This window comes from Rhagoletis pomonella, unplaced genomic scaffold (assembly GCF_013731165.1).
Source record: "Rhagoletis pomonella isolate Grant_MI unplaced genomic scaffold, Rhpom_1.0 Rhpom_scaffold_00014, whole genome shotgun sequence".
Taxonomy (NCBI): domain Eukaryota; kingdom Metazoa; phylum Arthropoda; class Insecta; order Diptera; family Tephritidae; genus Rhagoletis; species Rhagoletis pomonella.
Window position 1 is genome coordinate 2,069,126 of NW_023458568.1, and position 17,677 is coordinate 2,086,802.

Here is a 17,677-nt window from a genome sequence, read left to right on the forward strand (position 1 = left end):
TAAAATTTTAAAATAGGTGGCAACCCTCCTCAAAAAATATTTACAGCAGTTATCTTTCTTAAACCTCTTTATTTTGATACCCATATTGTAATAATTTATTTATTTTATCAATATAATTGGGTTTAAAAGTTTTCAAATAGGTAGCAACCCTCCAATTTTTTGCGATATCATTGGTTCTGTTATTATACCGAACAATACAAAAAAATATTCAAATCGGTTCAGCCGTTCTCGAGTTTTGACGACCGTGACATACGAACACAACATTTTTATATACAGGGTGTCCCAGATGTAACCTGCCAAACTTGAGGAGAAGACAGGTGGGGTGGTGAGCTCTCTGATAAACAAAAAATTTTCAGGTAAAAGTGTCACCGTTTTTGAAATATTTAAATTTTTTTGAATTAAAGAAGAATCGTGCCTTTTCATGTACTTTCTTTAACTGCATCTACAAAAAAGGCTATACTTAGTAAATTTTTTATGTAAAATACTTTCAGATAGTTGCTTCTCCATACTCAAATGCAATGTAGTTAAAATATATTAAGGAACCATTATAAAATTAGGACTGTATTGCGATTTTTAACTTTTTGATATTTTCTTCCCCAACTTTGACTAACTCTGGTGAAAAAAAATGTACTGAGCTATAACTTTACATTACATAAAAAAATTGCTCATTTAATAAAGATTTTAGAAAGGTGCCACTCTTCCTGTTTCGAATAGAAAAAAAAAAGTTATAGCCGCTTTTGTGGGTAAAGGACTGAGACACGCTAGAATGTATTTAATAGATTTAAATTTAAGTTGGTCTTGTTACCGACCAATGACATGCTAAATAGTACAAAGGTACATTATTGCTTGCTCCTGACATTATTTTGTATTACTTAACGGAAATAATGAAAGTGGATTTTGTGGAATTGGACCCTTCGAACATTGTGTTATTAATACTATGACAGAGAACACGCAGTATACGTCGCATGAATATGCGGATATTCACCTAATTTACGGTGAAGCTTGCTGTAATGCCAGAGCTGCTCAAAGACTTTATGCAGAGCGATACCCCAATCGTCGGCATCCGGGCCGTGAAGTATTCGCCCGGACCCATAGAGAAATATATGAAGGTAAGTGATTTTTACACCTTTCTTGTTTGAAGCCATTCTTCTTTTAACTATCATTTTTAACGTTTTTAAGGTCGCATACCTGGAAGGCGTGGCGGCGAGACAGGACGTCCTGCAACGGTAGATGTTAAATTTGTGTTAGAGGAAGTGGAACTAGGTCCATCGACTTCAGGGAGAATGATGGAAAGAGAGAGAGAGGCTTTACGAGAGAGAGATTACCTGTCGAGGGTTAGATTTTGCAGTGAAATGTTGCGAATGCATGATACAGTGAAATGTTGCGAATGCATGATTCAGACCCCAACTTTTTTAATAAAATATTTTGGAGCGATGAATCATCATACAAACGTGATGGTTATTTTAATTTACATAACCTTCAAAGTTAGCAGAAAGACAATCCTCACGAAATGAGATAAGATCGTTCGCAGTACCAGTACAAAATAAATTTATGGTGTGGTATTTTTAATTGTCAGATATTGGGACCTGTGGAACTGCCGCCAACGCTCAACTCCCACAGTTATTTAAAGTTCCTTCAGGAACGGCTTCCAACTCTTTTAGAAGGTGTACCCATAAATCTGCGGCGAAGACTATGGCAGCAAAATGACGGATGTCCTGCTCACTACGGGTGTGAAGTAAGAGCTCATTTAGACTAAACTTATCCTCGCCGATGGATTGGACGATACGGGCCAATCTCGTGGCCCGCTCGATCGCCAGACCTAAATCCATTAGATTTTTTCTACTGGGGCTGTCTTAAGGACACAATTTATTCAAAAACAATTCAAAACGAAGAGCATTTGCGGGAACAAATAAATGGAGCTACTGCTGAGATAGCCCAGTTGAGTTTAGGATCACTAAAAGCGTCTTTTCTTAAAAGATTCCGAGCTTGTATTAGATTAGAAGGTCGCCAATTTGAGCATATTTTATCAATAAATGAATAAGCTTTTCTGCAAACAACTCATGTATGTTTTATTTCACGTGAATCCATCCCTCACAAAAATAATTTTGATAGATATAGCCCTTGTTACTGACTCTAGTCCGAATCCCGGAAAGTAACATAAAATAATGTCAGGAGCAGGTAATAATGTACCTTTGTACTATTTAGCATGTCATTGGTCGGTAACAAGAGCAACTTAAATTTAAATCTATTAAATACATTCTAGCGTGTATCAGTCCTTTGCCCACAAAAGCGGCTATAACTTTTTTTTTCTATTCGAAACAGTAAGAGTGGCACCTTTCTAAAATCTTTATTAAATGAGCAATTTTTTTATGTAATGTAAAGTTATAGCTCCCCTGCAAACCAAAGTTCCCGAAATCTTAACGAAATCTTTAGGAGTATCTGATTTCTGTAACGCTTTTTTTGCGAACCTTCAAAGAAAATTATATGAAGTGGTTGACACGAACTCGTAAAGAAATTTCTGTACGAAAAATAAAGAAAATTCTGAAAATAGTCTGCAAGAAATTCTTCACATAGCTGCATTATTTTCATTTCTTCACCGATTTTCTTCCGAAATTTCGTAAAAGAATGGAAGTGTGCGTAATTTATTTCATTTTAGAAAATTCGGAAAAAAATCGGATAAGATCTTTCCGAATTCGTTAAAATTTCTTTACGATTCAGAATACTCTGAAAAAATGGTTTGCAGGGTCAGTACATTTTTTTTTTGCTCTCTGATAAACAAAAAATTTTCAGGTAAAAGTGTTACCGTTTTTGAAATATTTACATTTTTTTTTAATTTAAAAAAAAATCGTGCCTTTTCATGTATTTTCTTTAACTGCATCTACAAACCAGGCTATACTTAGTAAACTTTTTATGTAAAATACTTCCAGATAGTTGCTTCTCCATACTCAAATGCAATGAAGTTAAAATATATTAAGGAACCATCATAAAATTATGACTATTTTGGGATTTTTAACTTTTTGATATTTTCTTCCCCAACTTTGACTATCTCTGGTGAAAAAAAATGTACTGAGCTATAACTTAACATTACATAAAAAAATTGCTCATTTAATAAAGATTTCAGAAAGGTGCCACTCTTGCTGTTTCGAATAGAAAAAAAGTTATAGCCGCTTTTGTGGGCAAACGACTGAGACACGCTAGAATGTATTTAATAGATTTAAATTTAAGTTGCTCTTGGTACCGACCAATGACATGCTAAATAGTACAAAGCTACATTATTACCTGCTCCTGACATTATTTTAGGATACTTACCGGAATTCTGACTAGAGTCTATAACAGAGGTGGGCACTCACGCTATCACACACTCGCGCTTGTGTGCGAAGCAGCGAAGTTTTGCTCAACAGCCAGTGCTGGGACTTACCACATTTGTGAAATAGATACTCCTTTTTTTTTGCTAAATTACATTTCTACTACTTCTACCACCGTAAGCTAAAAAACTTTCAGATCTTGCAACTTCCTTTTTTTAATTTGTTCATTTGCGCATTAATGAACGGGCATTTTCTACAACAAAAAAAAACATTCTTGGCCAAATTTCCATAATGACAACTTGCCAAATCTGGCCAAAAAAGCACAGAGCCCGTGTGAAGCTGTACCAATGGCAGAAGTCGTTTCTGCAAACACTCTTTGACGTAAATTTGTTGATTTATTGCCCCAGAAGTTATAAAAACGTTGCTTCGCAAACCTAGCACTGTAAAACCAGTACCTATTGAGAATTTTAAATGCAAATTTAATCGCATACTTTTTTAAACACTTGAATTAACATCTTAATGATTTTTAGTTTCAGTTACCTCAGCTGGGTTACAGAAGTATATCCGTACAAAATATTTCTGTCTGTGCGAAGTCAACCAACGTTTGGATAAAATCTGCGTCACTGTGCTGCTTCGTAGCTAATTTTTTTAAATCCAACGTAATGGAAATCGGCGATAGAAATGTAGCTACGCAAATATTGGGATTTATTCGAGAAATGAGCGAAAAATTATATACGGATAAAATAGCGATATGTGATGTGTAAGCTTTTATATATGTAAATACTTACACTGAGAAAAGCGTTTAATTTCTGCAACTAAATACACTTAGTGGACGATTTTTCACAAATTTTGAGACTAAGGGCCAGGTTTTCAGTGCACGGCCGTGGTTTAAACTAAGTTTAAACGCCCGATCTGGCTGGTTTAAACTAAGATCAGCCAATCAAATGTCAGCCAGCTGTTCAATTTAAACTCAGTTTACTTAATCTAAGTTTAAACTGGCACTGAAAAACTGGCCCTAAATATTACAAATAGCTGTTGGATTAGTACATCTACGGTCAGCCAAAGTGCTTCTTTAGTTGAAGGATTCTATGGATTTGGTGATAAGAAATTAATATTGTTTCGACACATGGTTCTACAAATTCCATTCTCTTAATACAGATAAGCCTTCTCTCAACACATGGCCTGGTTGTAGTTACTAAATTTTAATTTAGGCAAACGCGTTTTGTTTTGAGAGCGAGAAATATTGAGCACTCCCGGTGTTGTGTTAATTTGATGGTAATTATGTATCCAATGAGAAAGTAGTGTACGTATTCTCACGGCTCTTTCTGTTTTATCGTTTCTTCTCAGGTAATTATTGCCACCATATATTATTTTCAAGAAGAAAGGCTCAGTTATGCAGTTATGATTATGGTGACAGGTAACAAAATCAACGGAAATAAGGTCAATTGAATTAATTTCCCACCCTGGTGCGAAATAAAGTCAATTGACATTATTATCTTTTCGAAAGCGAAATGAAATCAACACAAATTTGGAAATAAAGTCATTGACGCTATTTCCTCATTCAAATGGAAATACCGTCAACAATGCTTAAAGTATGTCGATTCATAGAAAAAAATGTTGTTCTTACAATAAACATTGCCCCGTAAGTGTTGTTTTTTAATAGATGAAAAAGGTTATTGCCGAATTCTCAGTGTGGCGCTATTAATCCACACACAAACATGATCTACCTCCAATTGATTTTATTAAAAAATTTTAAATTACGAATATAGTAAAAACACGATGCGAAAAACCAAACACAAAACGCAGCTGGAATACGAGAAATATATGAAGAAAAAGTGTAGAAATGATCCAGAAATTGCAAAACATGTTTCTTTCCTACAAAAATAAAGCGAACACTATTAAATTGAAGAAACATTCCATGTCCAAAAACCCCGGAGGAACACTGAAAGAATTCTGTGTTTTAAATTAGCATATTTTGAACGAATTCGGAATGTCTAAGGTGGAACAGAAACCAACCTTTCTATAAGGAAACAGTTATAAAAAAGGAATTTTCTTACACTGTATTTATGTCAGCAATTTGTGACGACATCATTTAAAAGCAGCTAAGGAGAACGACGACACTATTTCTTAGATGACACATTCAACCAATGTGCCAAAATGCGGGTGTAAACAGTTATTGATTATTTAATATCGGAACCGAGATCATGTAAGTTAATTGATTGGTTTTCACACACTTTTGAAACACAAATTATATGCTTTTTTACTGCAGACAAGTTGTTGCCAAAACACAGCAGAAATCTTCCGATAACTTACAAATATAAAAATGTGAAATATCGAGGGCTCAAATTCATTAATACCCTCTATCTGCAATTTGCACAAAAACTAATTTGTAGATTTTAGAAATCATCTGGGACTTATTAGCTGTCATCACGGCATAGCGTGACGTGGTGTGGCGCACCGGTCGCGCGGGGCTCGAGTGCGGTGTGGGGCGCGGACGCGGGCCGCCGCGAAGCTAAGCAAATTTAATGTTTGAAAGAGCAATAATGTCAATGGATTTTATTTCGCTTTTGAAAAGGTAATAATGTAGATTGACTTTATTTCGCACCAGGGTGGGAACTAAAGTCAATTGACCTTATTTCCGTTGATCTTATTACCTGTCACCTTTGTACGTCTTCAATGCAATTGATGTTTTGGAAGTCAGCCTCTTTTTGTATGTACTTTTACAAGCTTTAATGAAGTTTCACCTGTGTAATCAAATTTCCCGATGAGCCAGAGACTTTAAACTTTAAGCTTAGCTCAGAACCCGATGGCAATGCAACATGAAAGATGAATTTATCTGCTAGGTGGCACATGCCGTTAGGTGGTTTGGGGGTCGACTTGTCTTAAATTTTTTAATTACTTGTTTATGCTGAATATTAGTTTCAATTACAATAAGAAAAGAAACACAACAGAATAAATACGGCTACCAGTAGACCAAACTTTTTTTGTGTCAAGTCCAAATTTTTAGGGAAATAAAATATTACCAAGATGACAAAACTAACTGGACAAATATACAAACCATGGAATTTTTTAATGTTTGTCAACAATGATTTGATTTAACTAACAATGTTATCGACCCAAGATAGTGGTTTAGTAATTATAATCAAGTAAACGTTTGCCTTGACTAAAATGCTCCAGTATATTACAGACTTTCACCAACTTATTATTTATTTCGCCTTATCCAACTATGCTATTTGATTGCTATAACCAAATCTTGGTAATAACGAAACGCTTTTGTCAGCATGAGTAAATTGTACATAAATAATTGTAGCGTGATAATCATTAAAACAATTCTAAAGCGCAATGGACGACCACGGATCCGTAGTTGAATTGGTTGAATACATCCGACTGCTAACTGAAGTTATAAGAAATATGCCGTGGTGTTTAAAGTGCAAAGACTGGGATATTGTTATTATTGGATTGAGTTCATGGGTACCTAGGGTACTTAATTCAATCGAGAAGTTCGCGGACTTGAAGGTTGGTTTCAAACACATTTAATCATTGTGCAATTGACACTTTTTATTTTTAGGTTGCTTTATTCACTATAAACGTTTGTAGGCTATTTGCTACTTTCGTGCAACTTATTAGAACCGAAAAAAAATGCAGTTCTACTCTATTAATACAAAAAACTATTAATGAATGGGAATACTTATTTGAAAAGGATGTAACTTGCGGTATATTTAATACGTTCTACAGTCTTCTACAAACACAAGGTAAATAACATTTAGAAATATAATTTAATGTCTAGATAAATATTGGCAATTCAAAGTTATCACAATTCATGAAAATAGCCTAATTGGACGGTTTGGGTAATACACTGTGGTAACATGTAAAAGTTCTACCATCCCAATCAGCATTGCGGTGAATGTACGGAAATAACCTTTTATATGCAACTTTAGTTTTTCATTGTTAACAGTACATATGGCAAATTTCATAATACTAGGTCTATTCATTTGTAAACGACTTCCAAAAGCACACTCGTTTAAATGCCTATTTGTATGTAAAGCAACAACACAACTCGTACAATTATCCAAGTTGATTTCAACTTGTATAGCGATATGCATATGGTAAATTTCATAATACTAGGTCTATTCATTTGTTGTGACCCAGTTTATAATTTCAGGAGTTAAAAGCCCTTCCGAAAGGCCTTCTTGAGAGTCAAGAGGCCTTCCACTCTACATTACCTTCTCCTTTATTTTTTATATAGAGTGGCACAAATTGAAGGGCTTCTTTCACTACCAATGGAAGCGTTCCCACGACAGTCGGGTCTACGTAACCGGAACGACCCAGATTTATATTTGGCCAAGGACTGTCACTCCAGCAACACTCCCCAAAAACTCTTTGGGGAGCTTGTATGCTGCTACAACAACAACAACAACTACCCATGGAAGGCCTTCCAGAAGGGATTTTATAGGACGTAAATACTTCAGAAGGCATTTTTAATTTATAAAAATCATACATTTTTGAAGTATTTGCGAATGGTTTATATCAAATATGTGTTATTGCAACTAAAAATACTTACTGAAATTCATTTGTAATGCTAAATAATATAAATTTATGCATCGCGTAAATTGTAAATGGATAAGCCCTTCTAGAAGGCTTTCTAGAAGGCTTTTTTCAGCCGTTCTTGGGTAGGCTTCTTAGAATGGCTTTACTTAAGAAGGCGTACGTAAATTATCTTCTGGGGATTGTTAATGAGAATAAATTGGAAAATTTCCAATTAGGCGTCAAAGTATTTCTCAAAACCAAAAAATTTACAAAAAGTCAAACAAACCGAAAAAAGTAAAAATTCAATAGCAGAAGTCATTTTCGATGCTGTCAATTGTTTGCTGCTGTCGGAGTTTTGAGCTAGGGCAGGGGCTTAGGAAGAATCGAACCTCTATAGTCTAACTTATGTCAAGCTAGTGCAGTGGACTAAGGTCCTACAGAACTAGGATTGACTCGGTTGATCAAGGCATTCCACCCACCTGACACCTGAAGAGCTCTGGACGAAGCCGAGAGAAATCGCACGCTAAAGGAATCATATGGGGAAGATAATTAACTGCGAATTTGTATAAATGCTGCTAAAAAAAAAAAAAACGTGCAAGAAAATGACCTGAAGAGAGCCAACATATCCAATAAAGTTAAATTAACAAGGCTTTTAACACGTTTCACCGATGAGTGACCTCTATAGAGTTATATGACCTACAAGCATCCAATAGGTAATATATAATATACTAGCTTTTGCCCGCACCTTCGCCCGCGTGATGTTTGGTTTAACGCAATTATTTTAAATGTAACAAAAATGGAAACAAATAATTTCACCAAACAAATACATACATAACTACTAAAAAAATGCGTGTGTAACACCGAACACATGATAGAAGTGAAACTTCTTAAAAAATGTTTGAGTACCAGGTACCTACTCACGAAATTGGATGTGTAAACATATGTTTACGGTTCGGCAAACCATTAGGCGATTGAGTTACATACATAGGTTTGGTTAGAAATCAACACAATAATTTTATTTCATCTTATTAATTTTCAGATATGCATATAATTTATTTATTCATTTTCCGGTAATACCACCTTATATGAATTCGCGGTTCTAGCGTGCATAGGACCGGGTTGTAATGGAAGTAATTGTATGTTTAACAAATAAATGAAAATGTTTATAATGCAATCAATAGATCCTTACGAATTCGCCATTACCAAGGCACTAACGTACGCACTTTTGTTTGCAAAATGCATTTATTTAAGTTGAAAGAAGACAAATTCCTTTGTTCGGCATTTATTCTTACTCGCTTTCTATCTTCCAAGGCGAATTCATATATTCATGTGGTAGCAAGAGTATAAAAACATAAAATTACCTTATAAATTAAAAGCATAAGTATCACATGTATGCGTAGTCCAATTCACGAAATCATTTCATCGATCTGAGTAAAAACTAAGTGCATAAACTCTATTTCGCGTTAATTGAAATCATGAAATGGTGTTCATTCATTCAGTTTCTACTCAAACGCATGAAATGATTTCATGAATTGGCCTACGCATAGTAGTAGTAAATGACAGAATGAATTACAACAAACACGTCCTTTTGACATAATGCAAGCCGAAAACATTGGTTCAAATCAATGCGCAATCAAGGTGGACGTTTTGCCCACAAACATTGCAATTTTGCGAGCACAATTTCATAGTTTCGGCTTACATTTATAAAATTCAACGAAAGCACGTACCTATTTCGGCTGAGTTATCCATTTTCAGTTATTTAGTGTACAAAATAAACGCAAATTAAATGAGTTTGTACAACATGGCCATTAATGTAGCGATAAGTTGTACAACTTGCCAGAAAATCCAAATTTTTTGATCTTTCATACAACCAAGACATAAATTGATTCGACAGGCCCACAAACGGTGCAATCTAGAGCAAAACAACACCAAGTTGAACCAATGGTCGCTACGTTTATGACTTTCTTTAAGAAACCTGGGCGAAAATTTCAACTGCTCCTGTAACACTACCTTATATAAGTTGGCCTTGCAATCATCCTCACATATGTTCATCAGAGTATACCAACGAAGGACGAGTTAATACAAGGAGATAGCGAGAGCACAAAACTACTCTAGAAAATTACAGGCACAATGACAAACATGAACAAATGTACAACAAACACATAATTTTTGACAATCAGTACAGTCAGGGTTGCCACTGACGAAAAAAAATACTTACCATCCACTCGAAAAAAATTTACCAAATCTGGAAAATATCTACCAATAACGTTTTTATAGTTATTTGATAAAAACTATAGTTTTGTTATATTTTTTAGTTATTTTAATTAAGACTATAGTTTATTTATTTTTTTTATTATTTCAATAAGAATTAAAATTGTTTTTAATGAACTTTTTATTCAACTAATTATATGGTATTTGAGATCATATTAATGTCATATTCTGAGTTTCCTTCAACTAAGAGCGAAAGTGATGAAACTGAAGGCAACAACGATAAACACAGTGATTAAAAAAAACAATTGGTGATTTTTATTTTAATATTCACAATGTTTTTCAAGTAAAAATGTCTTGTTGCTTTAACTAAATCCATAAAAATCAAGGAGTAAATACAACATTTAGAAAAATTGAAAAAATTTTCGTCTTAATTTAGAATTATTTACTCTGAATTTTTAGAACAATTTAAGGTATGGAGTTTTATAGCAAATAATATTTGAGTATACTTTTTTAATTTTTTGCCGCCAGTCTTTTGTGGCCTTTTTTATTTAACAATTTCCATTCATAAAAAATGGCGTTGATTTAATTTTTTTGCGAACAATCATAGTGCGTATTTACATACCAGTCAATTTTTTCTTTTTATTTAAATAATCATTTAAAATATTTAGGCAATCAAAAGCTCCTCGGGATTCCAGTAGAATGACTTTTGAATGGAGCACGATATGTTCGCCTTATATCGATATACATTTATACGTATGTAAGTATATAAAAAGTGTGCAAAGAAATTTATAATGTAAACATAACTACGAAAAATAAATCGGGAACGAAAAGTTCAACAAAAATCTACCAAAATGAGAAAAAACTTACCTTTTTACCAACCTAAATTTTTTCTACCAATTTTGGTAACAATTTACCAAAATGGCAACCCTGAGTACAGTTCGCATTTATATCAACGAGCAGCTTATTAGATTTGTTTTCGTTTGTACTACATATGTGCATATATACATGTACACAAACATATGCACATACGTACAAATATACATATATACAACCATTCAAACATATGTACATACATGAAAACATTGCTGTCCATGAGTACATACATATGCCCATCAGTACATCAACGAAGCCTGTTTGCTTCATCATAAATATATCCATACAAACATATGTACATATGTACGAATGGATGTAGTTACGCAAAGCACGCTTGCATCATTTATACATATATTGCTTGGTACCGACAGAGCTGAAATTGCGCAATGAGTTCGTTCATACATACATACATATCAGGGTTGTTGCGAATATTCGCGGAGCTTCCGCATTAATTTTAACATTCGCATTCGCTTTCGCATTCGCAATAATCAATGCGGAGCTTTTGCGAATGCGAATATTTTGAAAGTGGACCGATAAAACGTATGTATGGCAAAAAAAATTACATATTGTAGCCAATATTTTTGCCTGTGGTCGTAGGAGTATTTGTGTAACAAAACTGGTCAAATGTCATATGTATCAACTTTGATAAAAATGTCTTTAAAATATTATTTCTTAAGCTATATAACCGAGCTATCAATGGGCAGCCATAAAAGTTCCCACTTCTACTTGACCTTTGACGTACGTCAAAGAGAACATAGTCCTTTTTATAATATATTTTTTCTGTGCTTTAAATATCTGCTTTGGGTTCTTTCTTTATTATGATTTTTTTGGACCAATCTTAAAAAAAAACTACACAAAAGAAGAAAGTGTACACTGTAATTCTTAACAAAGTTTTCGTGATTTGCTTTTGATGTTATAGGCGGCATACACGGTGCGTCTGACTCGTGAGTCGGTTTGAATGTGTTTGTGAAAATAAATATGTTAGTTACACCAACATGACTCCCGGCATGACTCTGAATGATTCAACTGTGTGTAGTCGAAGGCGAGTCAACACGTACACAAATGATTCGCGAGTCAGACGTACCGCGTATGCCACCTATAACATTTATTCGTTTGAATAATTTCAAATGGGGCTCTTTGGGGAATTTATTTTTAGCAAAATTTAAAAAACAGTAGTTTTGTTTACTGTTGGGTAATATTTTTTTCATAGGGATATGCATTGGATCCTTGGCTAAAAACTTCTGTGGTAAAACTGTCTCTTTTTTGCTATTTAAAGTCAAAGAGTAAAAGCATAAACAGACGGCAGTGTTGATCTGGATCAACTCGGGAATTAACTGCAGTTGATCAGGATTAAGTCCGAGTTAGCTTTTAAGCTTTTAGCTCCTTCAATAGGAATTTCCAGTAGAAATGATCAAAGTCTAGCTACAAAGAGAATCGATGCTGAAATAATTACAAAGCTATAGGTCTGACCTTTAATTAGATAAGAATTACGAAACTATCTGTTATTCAAATGCTTATAAGAAAACGGGGTGCTTTAAAAAAAAATAACAATATTCTGATCCGGTTCGGCTGGTAACCACGACTTTGAAAACAGAATTTTGTTCAAAAATAATAATCTATTTTCCATATCCATCTATTTAGCTCGCTATAAGCACACATTTTTCACAGCAGTCGCAGAAGAAAGTATTACAAATGAATTACAAAAACTAAAATCGAAAAGTGCTCTAAAGTTACAGGTTCTCCAAATTCTGCAACAACATGACATATGTATCTGGTTTGTCTTGTAAGCACTGTTTAAACAACGATCTCGCCATTATGCTAGATTCTAATTGTTTTTTAAAAATACTTGACATCCGCATTCGCATTCGCATCCGCGGATGTTAGCTGTTAGATATTCGCATCCGCGGATGTCGAAAATTCCACATCCGCAACATCCCTGATACATATATATGTATACATATATATATGCCCAGTAGAACTTGGGAGCATCGTACGATTGCTCGGTGAGTACTCCCTAGGGAGTATACGAATACTCCCCATTGCTCCCTATGTCTCTGTGTATAAGCATGCAATTTTGTTTACTCCCTTTAACATTGTATGTCCTAGGAAGGGGAGTAATCCCTTTTACCTCCTAAAGGAGCAATACGGGAGTACTCCCATAAAAACCTCCCCAATACCTTCCAAAAAGACAACAAGGGAGTGCACATAGAAAAACATCCTATATTCCTCCCGAACGAGCAATAAGTGAGTACTCCCAAGGAAGGCATCCTGAAAGCCTCCTGTACGAGTAATAAAACGGCTTTCCACACAATAGCTAAAAGATTTTGCTATTTACACAATCCATTTATTTAATTTTTCAAACACATGCATGTATACAATATTAAAAGATCTTAACTGATACCTATACGTACGAGATCAGACAAAACATAAATAATACTGTAGGGTATTTTACTTGTATGTTTTTATACTTGTTTAAATTCTTGATTTTCAATTTATGGTTCTATGAATTTGTTTGTAGTTGAAAAAAAAATTTTTGATTATTAATAAATAAACTTTCAATGTTAAAACATTAAAATACTTTTATTTAAAATTAAACTTAAATATAAATATATGTATATCCTACATATTGGCGATCCTGTAATAACAGAATAAAGAGTATAGATTCAAGGAACAAATTTCATCATCTTTTACAAAAGAAGACATTATAGTTCTAGACAATCCTTCCTCCTGTGAAGCTAAGAACAATACTACTGAAAGAATTCAAATAGCCGCGACCTAAATACCTATTTATAACTGCATTCATCAAACGGAACAATCATCAGTTATTGGAGTCGAATTACTTACACTAACAATAGTAAGCAAATTAAGAAGAGACTAACAACAACCAGAAATCAATTGCAGTCCCATCTCAAATTCGTATTCTTCAATAAATTATGTATATGAAACCAAAGAACGACAACAGAAAAATAGTAAAATTAATCAAACAAATTGCGGTCTTACAGCAGTAACATAAAGGCCAGTTTAATTATGTTTTTCTTTTAAATTAACGATTATCAAAATTCTACACAAAACAAATACTTATAACTTAAGCTAATATTTTACAAATTAAAAAAAATTCTACAAATTTATTAAGAACCGGAATTCATTTTAAAACATGTAAAGAGCGATAGCCGATTAGAACATCGAAACTTTTTCTTCGAGAACAAGATTTATAAAAAAAAAAAGAAAAGTTCGTGCCTTAAGTCTCGTTGATTCATTCGACTTTGTTTATTTGTATAAAACAATATTACAAATTTATTAACAACACAAGGAAAAATTAGTTTAAATTTATTAATAAATTAATTTATAATTAATTCGAGATTTACCAACCATTTTCAATATATTTAAATTTTAAAACCAAAATATTTAAAAGAAATTTTGAATTTTTAACTGCAACTAATATAAATAATTTTATATTAATATAATTAATTTTTATTAACATTTATTTAAACTTTAAATATTTTTTTTTTATTTATATATATATAAATATTATTTGTGTTATTTAAAATTATTATTACATATATTTATTTTGTAAACTTCTTCTCCAGTTCATTTCAAAATGCAAAGATCACCAATACGTACACGCACACACACAGAGAACACAACAACAATAGAAAATCAACAGGAAAACCCAATACACACTTCAAATTTAAATATTTCTCAACCCACCAAACAATTTGTGTTGCCGGTAATAAGAAAACGTGTCGCCCTCGGAAACCATTGCCATCGGAAACCATTGCCATCGAATCGATTTCCTATTACCGGTCGCTCTAAAACGTCCGCCGAAGGCAACTCGCCTGGGCGAGTCGTTTTCTTATTACCTGAATGAGTCCTTTTCTTATCGCTTCAGGCGATATTTGGAATAATTTTATTCTTTTTAATACCTCATTTATTTTTTTGTATACCAAATTGCAACTTACAATCGGAATTAATTCATTTTCTCGCTGTGAGACTTCCTATTTTTTCAATCTTGTCCTTGGGCATAATTTAGACGCTTTTGGCCAATACTATTGACGCCATATTCATAAGTTTCGGAAGTTTTGAGAACTTTTTTATTCAAAATTGACATGAACGAAGTGATGTTGCCGATTTGTCACCACAGCAATAAATCGGTGTCGCCAATTTGTTGCCATTGACGATTGTTGCCTATTTCTCATGTTTTGCATGGTGGGAAAGTATACAACCTAATTGTTTTCCAAATACAAAAAAGAAAATAACATTTAATATTAATTAATTTATCGTTTTACTGGAGGGGGAGTATATGTAGGGTATTTTACTTGTATGTTTTTATACTTGTTTAAATTCTTGATTTTCAATTTATGGTTCTATGAATTTGTTTGTAGTTGAAAAGAAAATTTTTGATTATTAATAAATAAACATTCAATGTTAAAACATTAAAATACTTTAATTTAAAAATAAACTTAAATATAAATATATGTATATCCTACATAAATACTTATTACATTATTGATTAATTTTGGAATTTGGAAAACAGAATAATAATAAAACGGTAAGATAACTACATGATTTCATGGGTGTCAGGGATGCTTGGGTATTCAGGACTTCACGCAAAAAGGGAGAGTGTAAAACTTTCTTGTTTTAATGTGTAGGTGACTGCCAATCTGATATCTTTGTCACCCAGTAAAAGATCTGGACCGGCGTGATATTAACGTTAAAACTACGGAGTCATACGTAAGTGCTGACACTCCTAATAATTGCCAAATCTGAAAAGTATTTAGCGGTATATAATATAATATTTAATAACTTAAACAAAAGTTGTAATACATACCACGGACCTTCATTTAAATGTGTGCTATCGACATTAAACTATTGCATCCTCCTTATATTGTTTCTATATGAAATATTTTCTTTAGTTTTCTTTATGATAAATTTATCCAATAACACAACAATTCTTTTGAACGAGGTGCCTATAGCTCCCTGTAAATCAAAAGCAATACTTCTGGATTGCTCTCTTAGGAGACATCGCTTTTTGCTCGTAAGCGAGTAATAACGGAGTAAAAAACCGACAAATCTCAGTTATAGCTCCGAAATCATTCCTCAGCGAGTATTCTCTTATTGCTCACTTGGGAGGTCTCCCGTTTGGCTCCTAAACGGGTAATAAATGAATACAAAGTCGACAAAAATCGTTTATTGCTCCAAAATCATGCCTCTGGGAGTATTCGTTTGTTGCTCGCTTAGGAGATCCCCTATTTGACTCCTAAGCGAGTTATAATGGAGTTAAAAACCGACAAATCTCTCCTATTGCTCCGAAATTAGGACAAATGGAGTACTCTTTTATCCCTCACATTGGTAAAACACTTTTTCTGGTCACATTGGCCGACTTGCAAATGTACAACCTCGAGAGTATGTAAAGCTGCCTTTACACGGGGGATATCTGTCGACTGGAAAATTGACTGAGAAATCGACCGGCCAAACACTTAAATTTTACTGTTGAATTGCCATTTACATGGGTCGATTTTGGTTGAACGACAAAAATCGACTAGAAGATTGAACCGTGTAAAGGCAGGTTAAGGTATATTGTCACACACATAAGTATATGCTTATATACATATTTGTGAATTTATAGCCTTTATTTAAATTATCATTCCCATCTTTTTTGTTTACCTGTCTCATTTTAAGTATAAAATCCCACAAATGCTGTGATACGTAGTTACCTTGATCAAATGAAATGGTAGGCAAAAAGACATTTTGGTAAGTTTTTGAATGAGCTCTTGGTTGGAGAGAAAATTTTTCAGTGGAAACCCTGTTTTTTTCTTCATTTCAACACTTGAGTGATTGATAACGTTCAGAAGGCGCCACAGCTCGGTAACTGTTGCGATTGCGTAATATGTTGTGTGTACCTTCGACAGTTGAGTTTGACAGCTAGTGTATTAGGCGTCCAGAAACCGCATAACATCGCTTACTAATCACTGATTTGTTAACACTCATGTGATCGGGTACGCTGACCATACGTAAGTGGTCGGCATAGGTACAAATGTACCTATATAGGATTTATATGAAAAAAAGTTCTTCATGTACAACTCTGTACTTTTTGTGTGTTGGTGAGAGCATCGTATGATTGCTCGGTGAGTACTCCCTGGGGAGTATACGAATACTCCCTATTGCTCCCTATGTTTCTGTGTATAAGCATGTAATTTTGTATACTCTCTTTAACACGGGGTGTCCTAGGAGGGCGAGTAATCCCTTTTACCTCCTCAATGAGCAATCATGGAGTTCATACAGAAATATCATCTCAAAGACCTCCTAAGTGAGCAATACATGAGATATCTCAGAATAACCTCTTAGAAACATCCCAAAAAGACAATAAGGGAGTGCACATAGGAAAATACCACATATTCCTCCCAAACGAGCAATAAAGGAGTATTCCCAACGAAGTAATCTCGCAAACCTCCTAAGCGAGGTATAGAACAGCTTTCCTATTCTCCCACATTCCTCCTAATGGAGTAATAGAAGATTACTCCAATATTTCTCCATAGGGAGCATTTCTTTTTAGCTAAAAAACATGACATATTAGATGTCTTATCACATGTACATATGAATTTATTACATTAATGATAACTATTAGAATTATACAAGAAATAAATTATTTTAAAATGGAACATAATAAAACTAAAACGATAATATGTATACATATACTACATCCATTCATACATATGTACATTAGACCGTTCGTTAAAAATAAAATTTGGTTTGCCGGGCGG

General features: G+C 33.7%; 1 protein-coding gene across 1 annotated transcript in view; it reads left to right on the plus strand.

Moving 5' to 3' along the window:
* LOC118749066 (E3 ubiquitin-protein ligase listerin-like) overlaps window positions 1-7,133 on the plus strand; it is a 19,266-nt gene extending 12,133 nt beyond the window's left edge. Inside the window, exons 2-4 of the mRNA XM_036483853.1 lie at window positions 3,836-4,065; window positions 6,644-6,821; window positions 6,903-7,133. Of these exons, the coding sequence (XP_036339746.1) occupies window positions 3,968-4,065; window positions 6,644-6,821; window positions 6,903-6,932 (306 nt within the window). The 5' untranslated portion in view covers window positions 3,836-3,967 and the 3' untranslated portion in view covers window positions 6,933-7,133. The remainder of the gene's footprint in view (window positions 1-3,835; window positions 4,066-6,643; window positions 6,822-6,902) is intronic.
* Window positions 7,134-17,677: the final 10,544 nt, after the last annotated feature.